The 12,207-nt window shown below is 50.4% G+C and overlaps 1 protein-coding gene across 1 annotated transcript; it reads left to right on the forward strand.

Annotated features, from left to right (window-relative positions):
- Positions 1 to 7,063: 7,063 nt before the first annotated feature.
- LOC128967503 (olfactory receptor 14A16-like) lies at positions 7,064 to 11,686 on the forward strand. Its single transcript, XM_054381643.1, has 3 exons — positions 7,064 to 7,966; positions 10,167 to 10,185; positions 11,577 to 11,686. Exons 1-3 carry the CDS (start codon positions 7,064 to 7,066, stop codon positions 11,684 to 11,686), a joined length of 1,032 nt encoding a protein of 343 aa, XP_054237618.1.
- Positions 11,687 to 12,207: the final 521 nt, after the last annotated feature.

Genomic DNA, 12,207 nt, shown 5'->3' on the forward strand with positions numbered 1-12,207 from the left:
ACAACTGGCACTTTAGTACCCCTGCTGGTGCCTGCAGCCCCCCAAACCTAGCAGATGCATGCACAGGAACCTTCACTCTTATATACATGGAGGTGGAGCTCCACAGCTCTCCCTGAATGCTCTGGCCAAACGTGCAGGGGCAGGGGCTGGACCATTACACAATAAAAGGGGAGACTTCTCTCCAGGAGCTCAGGCAGCTGTGACAGGGAGACATCTTGCCCCTGTGGGGATGCCTGTAAAGAACCATGCCTACCAGCCTCCAACCATCACAGCTGCAATGGGCAAAAACAGTAGCACTGGACCCTCACTTCTGTAATGACATCTGGGTTGGTATGTATTTGGGAATCAGTAAAGGGACTTGCTGTATGCTTTGCTTATATGACTCTGCGTGTGTGTGTGTGTGTGTGTGTGTGAGTGCCTTCGTCTGCAGCTCTGGGGTGGCCAGACCCACTCCAGCTGAAGAACAAGGTGAGCTGGAAACTGCTTGAAGCTCAGGGCATCTCCTGGGTAGCTGAGAGTGTCTGAACAGGCAGAGATCAGTGGGAAGAGAAAAGCTGGATAGAGCCTGGGAAAGGCTCCAGGCAGTCTGCTGAAAACATGCTTTTGGATGTGGCCAGTTCAAGCAGGACCTGTGGAAGCATGTGAAGAGTGCTGAGTCCTCACTCACACTGAACCTAGGAAGAGTCTCAAGCAATGTTTGAAGGGAGGACCTCCTTCACCTTGGGGGTCAGGGCTTGGCCATGTCAAAGGAAAGCAAACACCAAGGGCTGATATGACTTCAGAGCCACCTCCACACTGCTCAATCTTGCAGTGCCTGCAGTTCAGGAACTTGTCACCAGAGGGATCACTACAATCTGAAAAACCTGAACAAGACAAGTCTGCACAGCATTTTCCTTAAAGCTTCAAGCCTTCTGTGGCTGTTGGAGATTTTCCAGGATTGCAGCCAAAGAAGGCTTCAGTAATAAATGACAGTGTAACAACATTTTTCTTCTTTTGTTTCTAGTTCATTTTTTGGCTTACAAAAATGGTATCAGCCATCTTCAGTTCATCTTGATCCAGAGTGTCTCCTGGTGAGGACTGAATATGTAAGAAAATATGTAGAAGTAAGATCCTTTTTGTCAGATACCACACAGGACAGTCAGTGTCCACCCACCCCACCCTACACACCCTACCATTTCCATTGTCTACACCCGGCACTTGCATCCTGTGTTCTCAGATCTAAGCTTTTTTCCAGTACAGGCTTTAGCTCACTGATGCAGCTAATTTACAGCAGTTCCCACCTCCTGTCTTTGGACACCCAGCTGCACACAGGCAGACTAGAAAAGAAAATTTAAAAAAAAGGAAAAAAAAAAGGAATGTTAAATGAAAACTAAAACACATCCCTCAGCTGTGCATGAAGTACAAATTGACTCTGCTGAAGTCCTTGTTCCACTATGGCAACCTTAGTGGAAAACCTTCAGTGAGACATGTAGGAAAGGACAGGAAGAAAGTCAGTTGAGGAGCTGGCTGGAGAGAAGAAAGGCAGCCTGATGGAAGGCACAGAAAGCAAAGGGAATAAAGGATTTCAGATCTGTCTGCTCCTGGTCTTACTAAGCTCAGCAGTAGCCACACATTGTCTTTGGTTTTAATTAAACTGTTCTTGAAGCAGTAAACAGCTCCTCTTCAGGCCCTTGAACCTCTTGCAAGGTTCCACACTAGGAAAGCTTTGGCTTCCCTAAAGCCATCCCTATTGCTAAATTCCTCCTCCAGTCCCTGTACCCACCTCCTGAATGCTTCCTTCTGCTGTGGAGCTCCTTGAGAGTTTCTTGCTCAGCCAAGCTGCTCTGCTGGAATGTCTGCTTGCTCTCCTGCTTATCTGCTGGGAGAGCTCCAGTGCTTGGCAGATGTTTTGCTGACATAGCAGCTATACTGAGCACAGAATCACAGAAACATTCAGGTTGGAAAAGAACTTCAGGGACCCTTACTCTACAAGGGTCACCGCTAAACCATATCCCCAAGTACCACACCCAAACCACCTTTAAACACATCCAGGGTTGGCAACTCAACCACCTCCCTGGGCAGCACATTCCAATGCCTGACCACTCTTGCTGGGAAAAAACTTTTCCTAATGTCTAGTCTAAACCTACCCAGTGGCAGTTTGAGGCCATCCCTCTTGTTCTATCACTAATTACCTGTGAGAAGAGACCAGCACTACAATGTCCTTTCAGGTAGCTGCAGACAACCATGAGGATTCTGCTCAACCTCCTCTTTTTCACACTAATCTCCCTCAGCTCCTTCAGTTGCTCTTCATCAGATTTATTCTCCAGGCCTTTCACAGCTTCCTTGCCCTGCTCTGCCCTGGCTCCAGCACCTCCACATCTCTCTTGTATAGAGGTGCCCAAAACTGGACACAATACTCGAGGTGTGGCCCCACCAGAGCTGAGTTCCAGGGGACAATCCCCTCCCTACTTCTGCTGGTCACAGCATTTTTAATCCCAGCCAGGATACCTTTGGCTTTCTTGGCCACCTGGGCACACTGCTGGCTTGTATTCAGCTGCTGGTCCATTAACACCCCCAGATTCCTTTCTGCCAGACAGCTTTCCAGCCACACTGCCCCAAGCCTGTAGTGTTGCTTGGGGTTGTTGTGACCCAAGTGCAGGACTTGGCATTTGGCCTTGCTAAAGCTCCTCCTGGTAACGTTGGCCATGGACTTAATCTCCCTATCCTTATGCAGATCAAGACTGCCACCTAACTTGGTGTCATCTGCTGACTTACTGCTGATATATTCTGTGTCTTCATCAAGATCATCAATAAAGATGTTAAACAGAAGTGGACCCAACTCTGAAGCCTGAGGAACACCGCTTGTGACCAGCCACCATCTGGACTTAACTCCATTGACCACCACTCTTTGCCCTGGAGTGCTGCTGCCCATGGGACTACCACTAACAGTGCCCTGACAAGGCTGAAATCTTCTCCCACTTCTCATGGTCACTATAGCCCAGGCTGACCCTGGGTTTCACATCCCTGATCAGCACAGCCTCTTTAGCAAGGACCTGATCCAGGCATTTGCTGACCTGATCCAGGCGTTTGCTGGACTGATTCAGGCGTTTGCTGGACTGATCCAGGCGTTTGCTGGTCTGATCCAGGTGTTTGCTGGACTGTGTAAGAAGTGATCCAAAGAGCCTCCAGACCGTAGCTGGACAGTGTGTGTCCTGCTCTGCTCCCCTTCCAGCTCTTGTCAAGGCCATTAGAGTTGTCAACAAGGCCTGGGGTCATGGATCTAGTGACTGTCCTGACTTGCTTAAAGAAGCTTTTCTTCACTTCCATAACCTCATTGCAGCAGCTTTGTCTCCCACCAGGACATGGCACTAGCAAGCCTCTCCTCTGACCCTCACCCACAGGGCTCACCCAACCTGTGGCACAGCCCACAGAGGAGCTCCACACCTACAGCAAGCTCCTGCACACAGAGGGCATCTCCCTCCTCATCTTCCTTGCCTGCTTCTCCTGAACAGCCTCTATGCACTATGGCAGCACCACTGGCATTGTGAGCTGTCTCACCACCACTCACCACTTACTCCATCAATGTCAAACCTCTGTGGTGGCAAATGGGACTCCAGCTCCTCCTGTCTGTGCTCTAGGCTGAGGGCCTAGGGTGCCCATTCAGGCTGCAGCACCTCAGCCGTGGCACTGGGGACAAGATCAGGCTTGTCACAGGCCAACCTGATACCAAGTGCCAATGTGTGCGAATGCTGTGCCTGAGACCAGAGACATGCTGGAGGGGATGGCAAATGACCATGTGAAAGCACCCAAAGAGGTAACTGATCTCCAGAAGGCAGGAGAAGGCTTTGCTGTCTGTAGGGTCACTGAAGCCTCTGGAGAGCCTGTGGTGAAAGTGAAGCTTATCTGCAGGAGGACAGAGAGCTGCTGAAAATGTGGTAGGTGTTGACATGCTGTGGTCCAGGAACACTGAAAATCATTCACCTCTTCCTTGATCGTCTCAACAAGGGGCTGAGCAAAGGACTGTTGAATGAAGAACCTGCAGAATTTGGAAGAAGCCAATGATTGGAGACCCCAGAGTGATGAGCTTCCTGGTCATGAACTGCTCTGCATCAGCTGGATGGAAATGGGTCAGGCTGTGCCTCATCAAAGTGGTAGGACTTGGTCTTTGGTGAAGAGAAAGCCCCTGGGCTCGCACAAAGGAATGGACTCTGTGAGTGCTGCTCTCTGGGCTGTCCATCACTCACCTGCTCTGAATGGGAATGGCTTTAATGTAGATCCTGTGCTGATCCTGCCAGCCACATGCAGTTGTGCTGGAGGGTGCTGGCATCTCAATGGAACTCTACAGACCTGTCTTTGGCCATTGAGTAGCTGCCTTTGAATAGGTTAACCAATGGGGGATGTCCATGAGACAACTGCCAGTACAGTCAGTAGGGATCTAGCAAATAAAGCTGATGGAGAAGAGGACGAGAGGGACACAGTTCCTTTTGACTACCTCTGTGGCCATAAGGAACAGAGAAGCCTTCAGCTGTCCTAACTGTAAACATCCGCTGTCATTTCAGTTGGCCAAAGGTCAGAAGACCCTGTAAGAAGATGTCCCCAGGGCTTGTCCTGTCTCTCTGTCAAGCCCCAGGTATCTGGTGCCATTGCTGGTGTGAAGTTAAAGGCTAAAGATTTTCAGGGTCTTTTCCAACCTAATGATTCTGTCATTGTAGGAAAAGTTGAAGTTTAGACCTAACTCTGTCCCACAGCAGAGAAATGTCACTGCTGGAAGTGTCTCTCCCCAGCTGATGCAGGTGTTGACTTCAGCTTGTTTCACAACAGGTTCCCCTGGAGCCTGCCCACAGGGGACAAACAAAGGGCTGCCTTGGGCTGCTTCTGTGCTGCTGAACTGGGCCGGACTCCAGGGATGGAGAAGCTGATGGCAACCAGGTAGAGCTGAAGGGAGACAGCTCTGGTTAGGAGCAGGGCTGAGGGCACTGCCTGCAGGCACTGAGAGGAGACCTGCAAGGCTGAGAGCTGAAAGGCAGCTGGGAGTGAGAGGATGCTGAGATCTCACTGGGGGAGAGAACTTCATAGCCCTTGGCATGATAAGTCTGTGGGTGCAGGACAATGCAGCTGCAGCTCCTGGAAGGATCTGCTGCAGCTGGCACATCTGATGGGTCATGGCATCTGTCAGGGTTCCCTCAGTGTCTCTGCTGTGGATCAGAAGATGCTGCAGAGCAGAGCTGCACTGCCAGGATGGGGCATGAGGGCTGCCTGCTGCTGGGGGTAGTTGAAAGGCTGTGCAGGTGGGGTGCAGGCAGGGCTGGGCAGGGCTGTCCTTCAGAGCAGGGTCCCTGCAGCCCAGGGGCTGTGTGCTTGGACAGGGACGCTGCTGCCTGCCAGGCTCAGCTCTCAGCCTGCATGGGGAGCTCCCCATGGTGCTCTGGGGAGAAGCTGTGGGCAGAAGGAGCCATCCCTGGCAGTGTCCTTGTGCTGTGGAGACAGTGTTGTGTGATTCAGGGCAGCTCACAGCTCCACCTCACTCCTGGGGGGCTTTCCAGAAGAACATCAAGGCAGTGTTTTCCTGGGAGGAAAGGAGTTTTGGCTTTGAATTTTGATCACCTTGGTGTGCTGGGTGGGCAGTGTGAGACCAGAATTTATTTCTGCACTCTGGAGAAGGCACAAAGTCCCCAGGTGTCCTTAGCACTTGTCTGAGCTGCCCTGAGCACATCCTGAGATTCCTGGTTCTGAGAGGATTCTCTAGGGCAGAGCTGAGCACACAGAGGGGCAGATGGTCTCTATGAGCAGGGGCAGGGGGGAGACCTGCACATGGAGAAGCAGCTCCTAGCAGGGACAGCTGCAGGAAGCAGAGCCATGGGCAGGGAGGGAGAGGGAGCTGCTGCCAGAAATACCTTGGGAGGGGGGTTCAGGAACCTCCCTGCCATCCTCTACCCTGCAGATGCCTTCCCTGGAGCCTGTCCTTGATCTCTTCTGCCAGAGCCTTCACCTCAAAGCCCACAGGGCTCACAGCATGGGTTACCTGTTGGGCAGATGGACCCTTGCTGAGGGCAGCCTCTGCAGTAGTCATCTCTTGGTCCCTGCACAGGCTCCATCAAGAGGAGGACTGGGAGATTTCACCATGTTCCCATCCTCTTCATGCCACCTTTGTTCCCAGCTCAGGTGGCAGTTCTGGGAAATGTTCTTTGCAGGGCTCTCTATGAGGACATCTGATCTTTAGCACATTCAGCTCTTGTCCTGCAGGGTCCTGCTGTGCTGCAGGCTGTCTTCCAGAAGGGGATAGCTCTGACAGCCCATCCCTTTGTTTCCTGTAGCCCTCCCTGCCATGGCCATGGGAAGGCTGTGAGGCAGCAGCTGCAATGAGCCCTCTGTGTCCCTGGGCAGGAGGGGAGAGCTGAAATGTTCCTCAGATAGAATGAGGCAGTCTGAGGAGTTTGCACATCTGGCAACTGGATTCAGCTGCTCTCAGCACTGTCCAGGATCTTCTCAGGGGAACATCTGGATGCAGTTGCCCTCCAGCTCAAAAAGGTGACAGCACAGGACAGCTGAGACCAGGGCTGATGGACATCCTGCATATCCTCAGTCTACAAGAAGGGATAGACCCTTGGCCTCACAGGACCCACAGGGATTCTCTTGGAGAGCAGCAAAAGTGCCGAGAAGTGCCTGGCAAACACCACTGTGGTGAAGCAAAAAAAGAGACAAAACCCCCATCTCTGCTCTGCTGTTGGGTGAAATGGGAGTGAAAGAGCTGGGACCTGTTTAGTGCTATGGGTGGGTTTCCTCTGGATTCAATGAGGTCCCTTCCAACCTCTAAGATACTGTGATGTACTGTGATGATATCCAATGCCTCTCTGTCCATTGCTATGGGGCAGAATTCACTCCTCCAGAACCACAACAGAGTCCCCTGCCACAGAGAGCAACCTCAGCCAGCCGTCACCAGGGAGCAGCCAAAGCTCTTCCTGAAAGGGAAGAGAAGATCTGGGAGGTTTCCATGAGAAGTGGAATAGGTTTTGCTGTGACACTCCTACTGTAACTGTTGCTGCTTTTGCCTCATTGGACAGGTCCCAGTGCCCAGTGACAGCAGATGACCAACAGCAGCTCCATCCCCCACTTCCTCCTGCTGCCATTGCCAGGCACAAGGCAGCTGCAGCTCTTGCACTTCTGCCTCTTCCTGGCCATCTACCTGGCTGCCCTGCTGGGCAATGGCCTCATCATCAGCACCATAGCCTCTGACCACCACCTCCACACCCCCATGTACTTCTTCCTCCTCAACCTCTCCATCCTTGACCTGGGTACCATCTCCACCACTGTCCCAAAATCAGTGACAAATTACCTGTGGGACACCAGGACCATCTCCTACTCAGGATGTGCTACACAAGTATTTTTCTTTCTATTCTTGATGTCAGCACAGTATTCTCTCCTCACCACCATGTCCTATGATCGCTACGTTGCCATCTGCAGACCCCTGCACTATGAGACCCTCCTGGGAAGTGCAGTTTGTGTCCTGGCAGCAGCTGCCTGGGCCTCTGGGGTTTTCAATGCTGTGCTGCACACAGCCAATACATTTTCCCTGCCCCTCTGCCATGGCAATGCTGTGGACCAGTTCTTCTGTGAAGTCCCACAGATCCTCAAGCTCTCCTGCTCCACATCCTACATCAGGGGAGTTTGGCTTATTGTGGTCAGTGCCTGTTTAGTCTTTGTCTGTTTTGTGTTCATTGTGGTGTCCTATGTGCAGATCTTCAGGGCAGTGCTGAGGATCCCCTCTCAGCAGGGACGCCACAAAGCCTTTGCCACCTGCCTGCCTCACCTGGCTGTGGTCTCCCTCTTTGTCACCACTGCCTTTTTTGCCAACCTGAAGCCCCCTTCCATCTCCTCCCCTTCCTGGAACCTGGTTGCGTCAATTTTATACTCAGTGGTGCCTCCATCAGTGAACCCTCTCATCTACAGCCTGAGGAACCAGGAGCTGAAGGCTGCCCTGAGCAAACTGATCCCTGGATGCTTTCAGAAGCAATAAACTGTTTGTCTTCTCCTGCAGAGCAGTTCTGATTTCACTCAGTGCAGGCCCAGCTGCTCAATTTTTGCTGTGTGGTGGATCTTTACACTTTGTAACATCATATTCCCCTTTCTAATTCACTTTCTGTGTCTCATTTCTCCTCATGTAAGAGGAGCTGTGCTTCTTGTTTGCTTCAACAAAATTAAGGACCTTTAGTAACATTTTTTCTTTTTCTGAGATCCTTCCTCCAGGAATTTACTGAGGTTTCTGGGACATCTCCTCTGTGCAGAGTTGGCAGAGAAAAGTCCCAGCACAACAGCACTGTCAGGAAGCACAGGGACTTCCTGGACCCCCTGTCTCCCTCCCAATGCAGACTGGCCCCTTCCAGTACCATTTGGATCTCCTCAACTCCTCCTAATAGAAATTGTTCCTCATCTCAGTACAAACTGACCCTATGACCCTCTCCCATACCAACTCCATCTGTCCCAGAACAACTTTGATATCCTGACCTCTCCCAATACAGAGTGGCCTCATCACAGTACAAACTCAATACCCTGATCCCATCCCACTATAGACTGGGCCCCATCTCATTCCAAACAGGGTCCCTTTAACCCATCCATGTACAGACCTGGCCTTGTTCCAGAATAAACTGATTTTCCTGCTCCCATCCCAGTGCAGTTTGAGCCCCATCCCAGAACAAACTGGTAGCCCTGTGCCTGCCCAAGTATCAGCTGAATCTTACCCGGTGTTAAGCAGATACTTTGAACCCACTCCCAATACAGACTGTGCCCCTTCCGAGTAAAAACTACTTACCTTGAATTGATTCCAGTACAGTTGTGGCCTCCTCCCAGAACAAACTGGATCATCTTGCCCTCTCCCATTACTGCCTCTGTCCCATCCCAGACCCAGGCCCCTCCTAGGACTGACTTCATCCATTCCAGTATAAACTGCACACCTTGTTGCCCTCCCAGCACATTCTGGGCCCTGTGCCAGTCCAAACACGTTATGTCTGTACCCTTCCCAGTACACATTAGCCCTTGTCCCAGTATCTACTGGATTCCATTATCCCATCCCAATACAGACCAGACCCCAGTCCAGGACAATTTGGATGTCCTGGCTCCATTCCAGTACTCTCTGGCCCTTATCCTATTACACACTTGATCCTTTTAATCCCTCCCAGGCCAGGCCTGGCCCAGTCTCAGTACAAACTGGATCTCCTGAAGTGCCCCCACCCCTGCAGAGATGTGGTCTTGTCCCATTGTGTTATAGTTATTGAATATGAAATATGAATTATGAACTATGAAATCGTTATTATTTATTAAAATAAAATTATTCACAACTTATTTACAGATAGGAGTGTACAGTCCTGGGAGTAATCGCCATATAATAACAATATTGGCAAAAATAGAAAAATACAGAGCAGTTATTCAACTAGGAAGAGAACTGCAATGTAATCTGCTGTCTGCCCACTGGGGAGAGACACAACAGGCACCTTGCTGCTGGAAACAGAGGCCAGGCTAGGAGGTTGAGCAGACAGCTACAGAGCCTTTGCAAAGAGACTTAAAAAGGAACAAAACAATTGTTACTCAAAAGTACTCAAAAGTGATGACCCCAGAAGTTACCAGGGCTGCTGTGTTTATAATCCACAGGTGACAATGCCACGTGGGGTAAAGCACAGGGATTTTGAACAAACCCAAACATGGTGTTAAACATGTGAACACTGGAAAAGATACAGTTTCAGTGGGAGCTGCTTTGTTACAGGCAGGAACAAGGGCTCTTCCTGGGGAGCAAAGCTTCTTTCTGGACTGCAGGCAAGGGCATATCATGTGCAGGAGAGCACATTCAAGAGGGCCAAGGCGCAAGAACACAAAGGAGCAAGGGCAAAGTTGTTTACAACTTGGCTAGTAGTTATAATTTGCTTGAGGCTTGAATTTGGCCAAGAGCAAAACTTGGTAAGCACATCCATTTGACTATGGCAGAGCATATGGACAGAATTCTCCCATACATGGAAGAAACATAAGCACAGCACAAGTGTTCCACAAGGTGGACATGTGATCTTATTTACCCCAACAAGGCAGGCTGGTGTTTACCCAGGCTTGTTGACACCTGGCCCATTTTGTTTTCTCAGCTCTAGGCTGACTCCTCGCTTCAGAAGGGAGGGGGAAGGCAGGGGTTGAGCAAAACATGTAGGGACATGGCTTGGGCATATTTTGGTCATCATTCTGGGCATAATGCACCCTGCACCACAGAGCAGCTGAGGGAGCTGGGGTTGTTTAGCCTGGAGAAGAGGAGGCTCAGGGGAGACCTTATTGCTCTCTACAGCTACCTGAAAGGAGGTTGTAGCCAGGTGGGGGTTAGTCTCTTCTCCCAAGCAACTGGTGACAGAACGAAAGGACACAGCCTCAGGCTGTGCCAGGGGAAATTTAGGCTGGTGTTAGGAAGAAATTCTTCCCAGAAAGAGAGATTGGCCATTGGAATGGGCTGCCCAGGGAGGTGGTGGATTCACTGTTCCTGGAAGTGCTTAAAAAAAGGCTGGATCTGGTGCTTAGTGCCATGGTTTAGTTGATTAGATAGTAGTGAGTGATAGGTTGGACTTGATGATCTCGAAGGTCTTTTCCAACCTGGTTAATTCTCCTATTCTGTAATAGCAATATTAATACTAATAGGAATGGATATATGAATAGTAGGCACTGTTGCCCCTTCAAAGATGACTTACTCTGGGCCCCAATTAAATGGGCAGCTAGGGAACAGGGCATTCAGTATCTAAGATAGATGGCTGTGCTGAAAATAATTTATGGAGATGGCCAACTCCCCTTGAACCCAGATGAGGTGCCCATGAAATGGTCCTTTGTAAAGAAACTCACCCAGTGTGCCCCTCCTAAATATGCACACACACTGGGAGGGATGTTCCTGACTGGGCAGGATGGAAATCCTAAAACTGTCTGTGAATTCACTAGTGACTTAAGGGAATACGAGGACAGTGTCAGCCAGAGGTCCATGGTCTCAGCCATAGAAATTCTGACTAAAGACATCAAAGAGATTAAAGCCTCCATGTCTGACTGGAAGAAGGGGGATGACTCTTCTTTTCCCTCTTCCCCTTCTCCTTTGGAATGGATCCATGTCTCAGCCATCAGAAATAAACATCCTCCTCCTAGGAGACCACCCTAAGCAAGGGGGTCTCTGTGGAGAATTCTCTGTGACCACGGAGAAAACATGGACAGCTGGCATGGTGTTGCAGGGTGCTCCAAATCCCCCCACCTTCCCTCATTATCTATCAGCAGAGGTCTGAATAGGGGAGACAAAGGTGTGAAACAGTCTTCCCCTGCCCTGATGACAGTAATAACCACCTATTGTCCCTGCCCAGTGGAGGCCCCACAGGTATTTACTGGTGTGAGGAGAAGCCTGCTGGGATTTTGAAATGTGGTAAGGGGAAATATTTCACATTTTGGCCTGGACAGATTGTCTAGGAATATATAAAAGGGTGAGCAGAGAGCAGTCAGGGCTCTCACTTTCTGCTGCCCTCAATCTCACACGGCTCACCCACGTTTTGGGGCTCTGCCATTTTGGGCGCTCATCTCTACCGCTCTTGCTCACTTCTCCCCAGACCGGCCCACCAGCTGTGGGACCTGCCTGCCACCGCCAGCCTGGGACCGATCCTGCTCAGGAGCCTGCTGGCAAAGCTATGAGTCGGCCTGCCTGGGACTGATCCTGTAAAGCTGTGAGCCTCGAATTGGATCACAAATTGACAATTTCTGGAGCCTGTCAGCAGAGAGCACAAGCTAGGGACCAACTCCAAATTCCTACTCTGAGTTTAAGCATAAGCCTAAGCCAAAAGCCAAAGCCAAAAGCCTGCTACTCCGTTACACAATCAACTTATATACTTTTCTAACACAGAGCTGTCACATCCCAATGGCTCTCCTTTCACTGACATGGGTCCAAGCAAAACATACAATAGGTTAATACTGACAAACAAGGTTCTCAACATATCCAGTCAACTTCTGCCTGGTCTCTGTCTTCAGCTGCAAGGTGTTTACATTCTTTCCAACACAAAGACAAAACATAGCCTTCTCAAAAGTTGTTCAAAGGTTTGCTATCTTCCTATAGACTAGAGAGCCAGAAGGTAATCAGCAAAGCTCTATCACCCTTCAACAGCCCAATGTGGCCAGTGCGGAAGGCAAATGGGGAATGGAGATTGATTGTGGACTACCGTGGCCTGAATGAAGTGACTCCTTGTG

Source organism: Indicator indicator, chromosome 6, assembly GCF_027791375.1.
Source record: "Indicator indicator isolate 239-I01 chromosome 6, UM_Iind_1.1, whole genome shotgun sequence".
Lineage (NCBI taxonomy): Eukaryota > Metazoa > Chordata > Aves > Piciformes > Indicatoridae > Indicator > Indicator indicator.

Excerpts from the sequence above, each read along its gene's own strand:
- LOC128967503 (XM_054381643.1), top strand. The coding sequence starts at position 7,064 with ATGACCAACAGCAGCTCCATCCCCCACTTCCTCCTGCTGCCATTGCCA.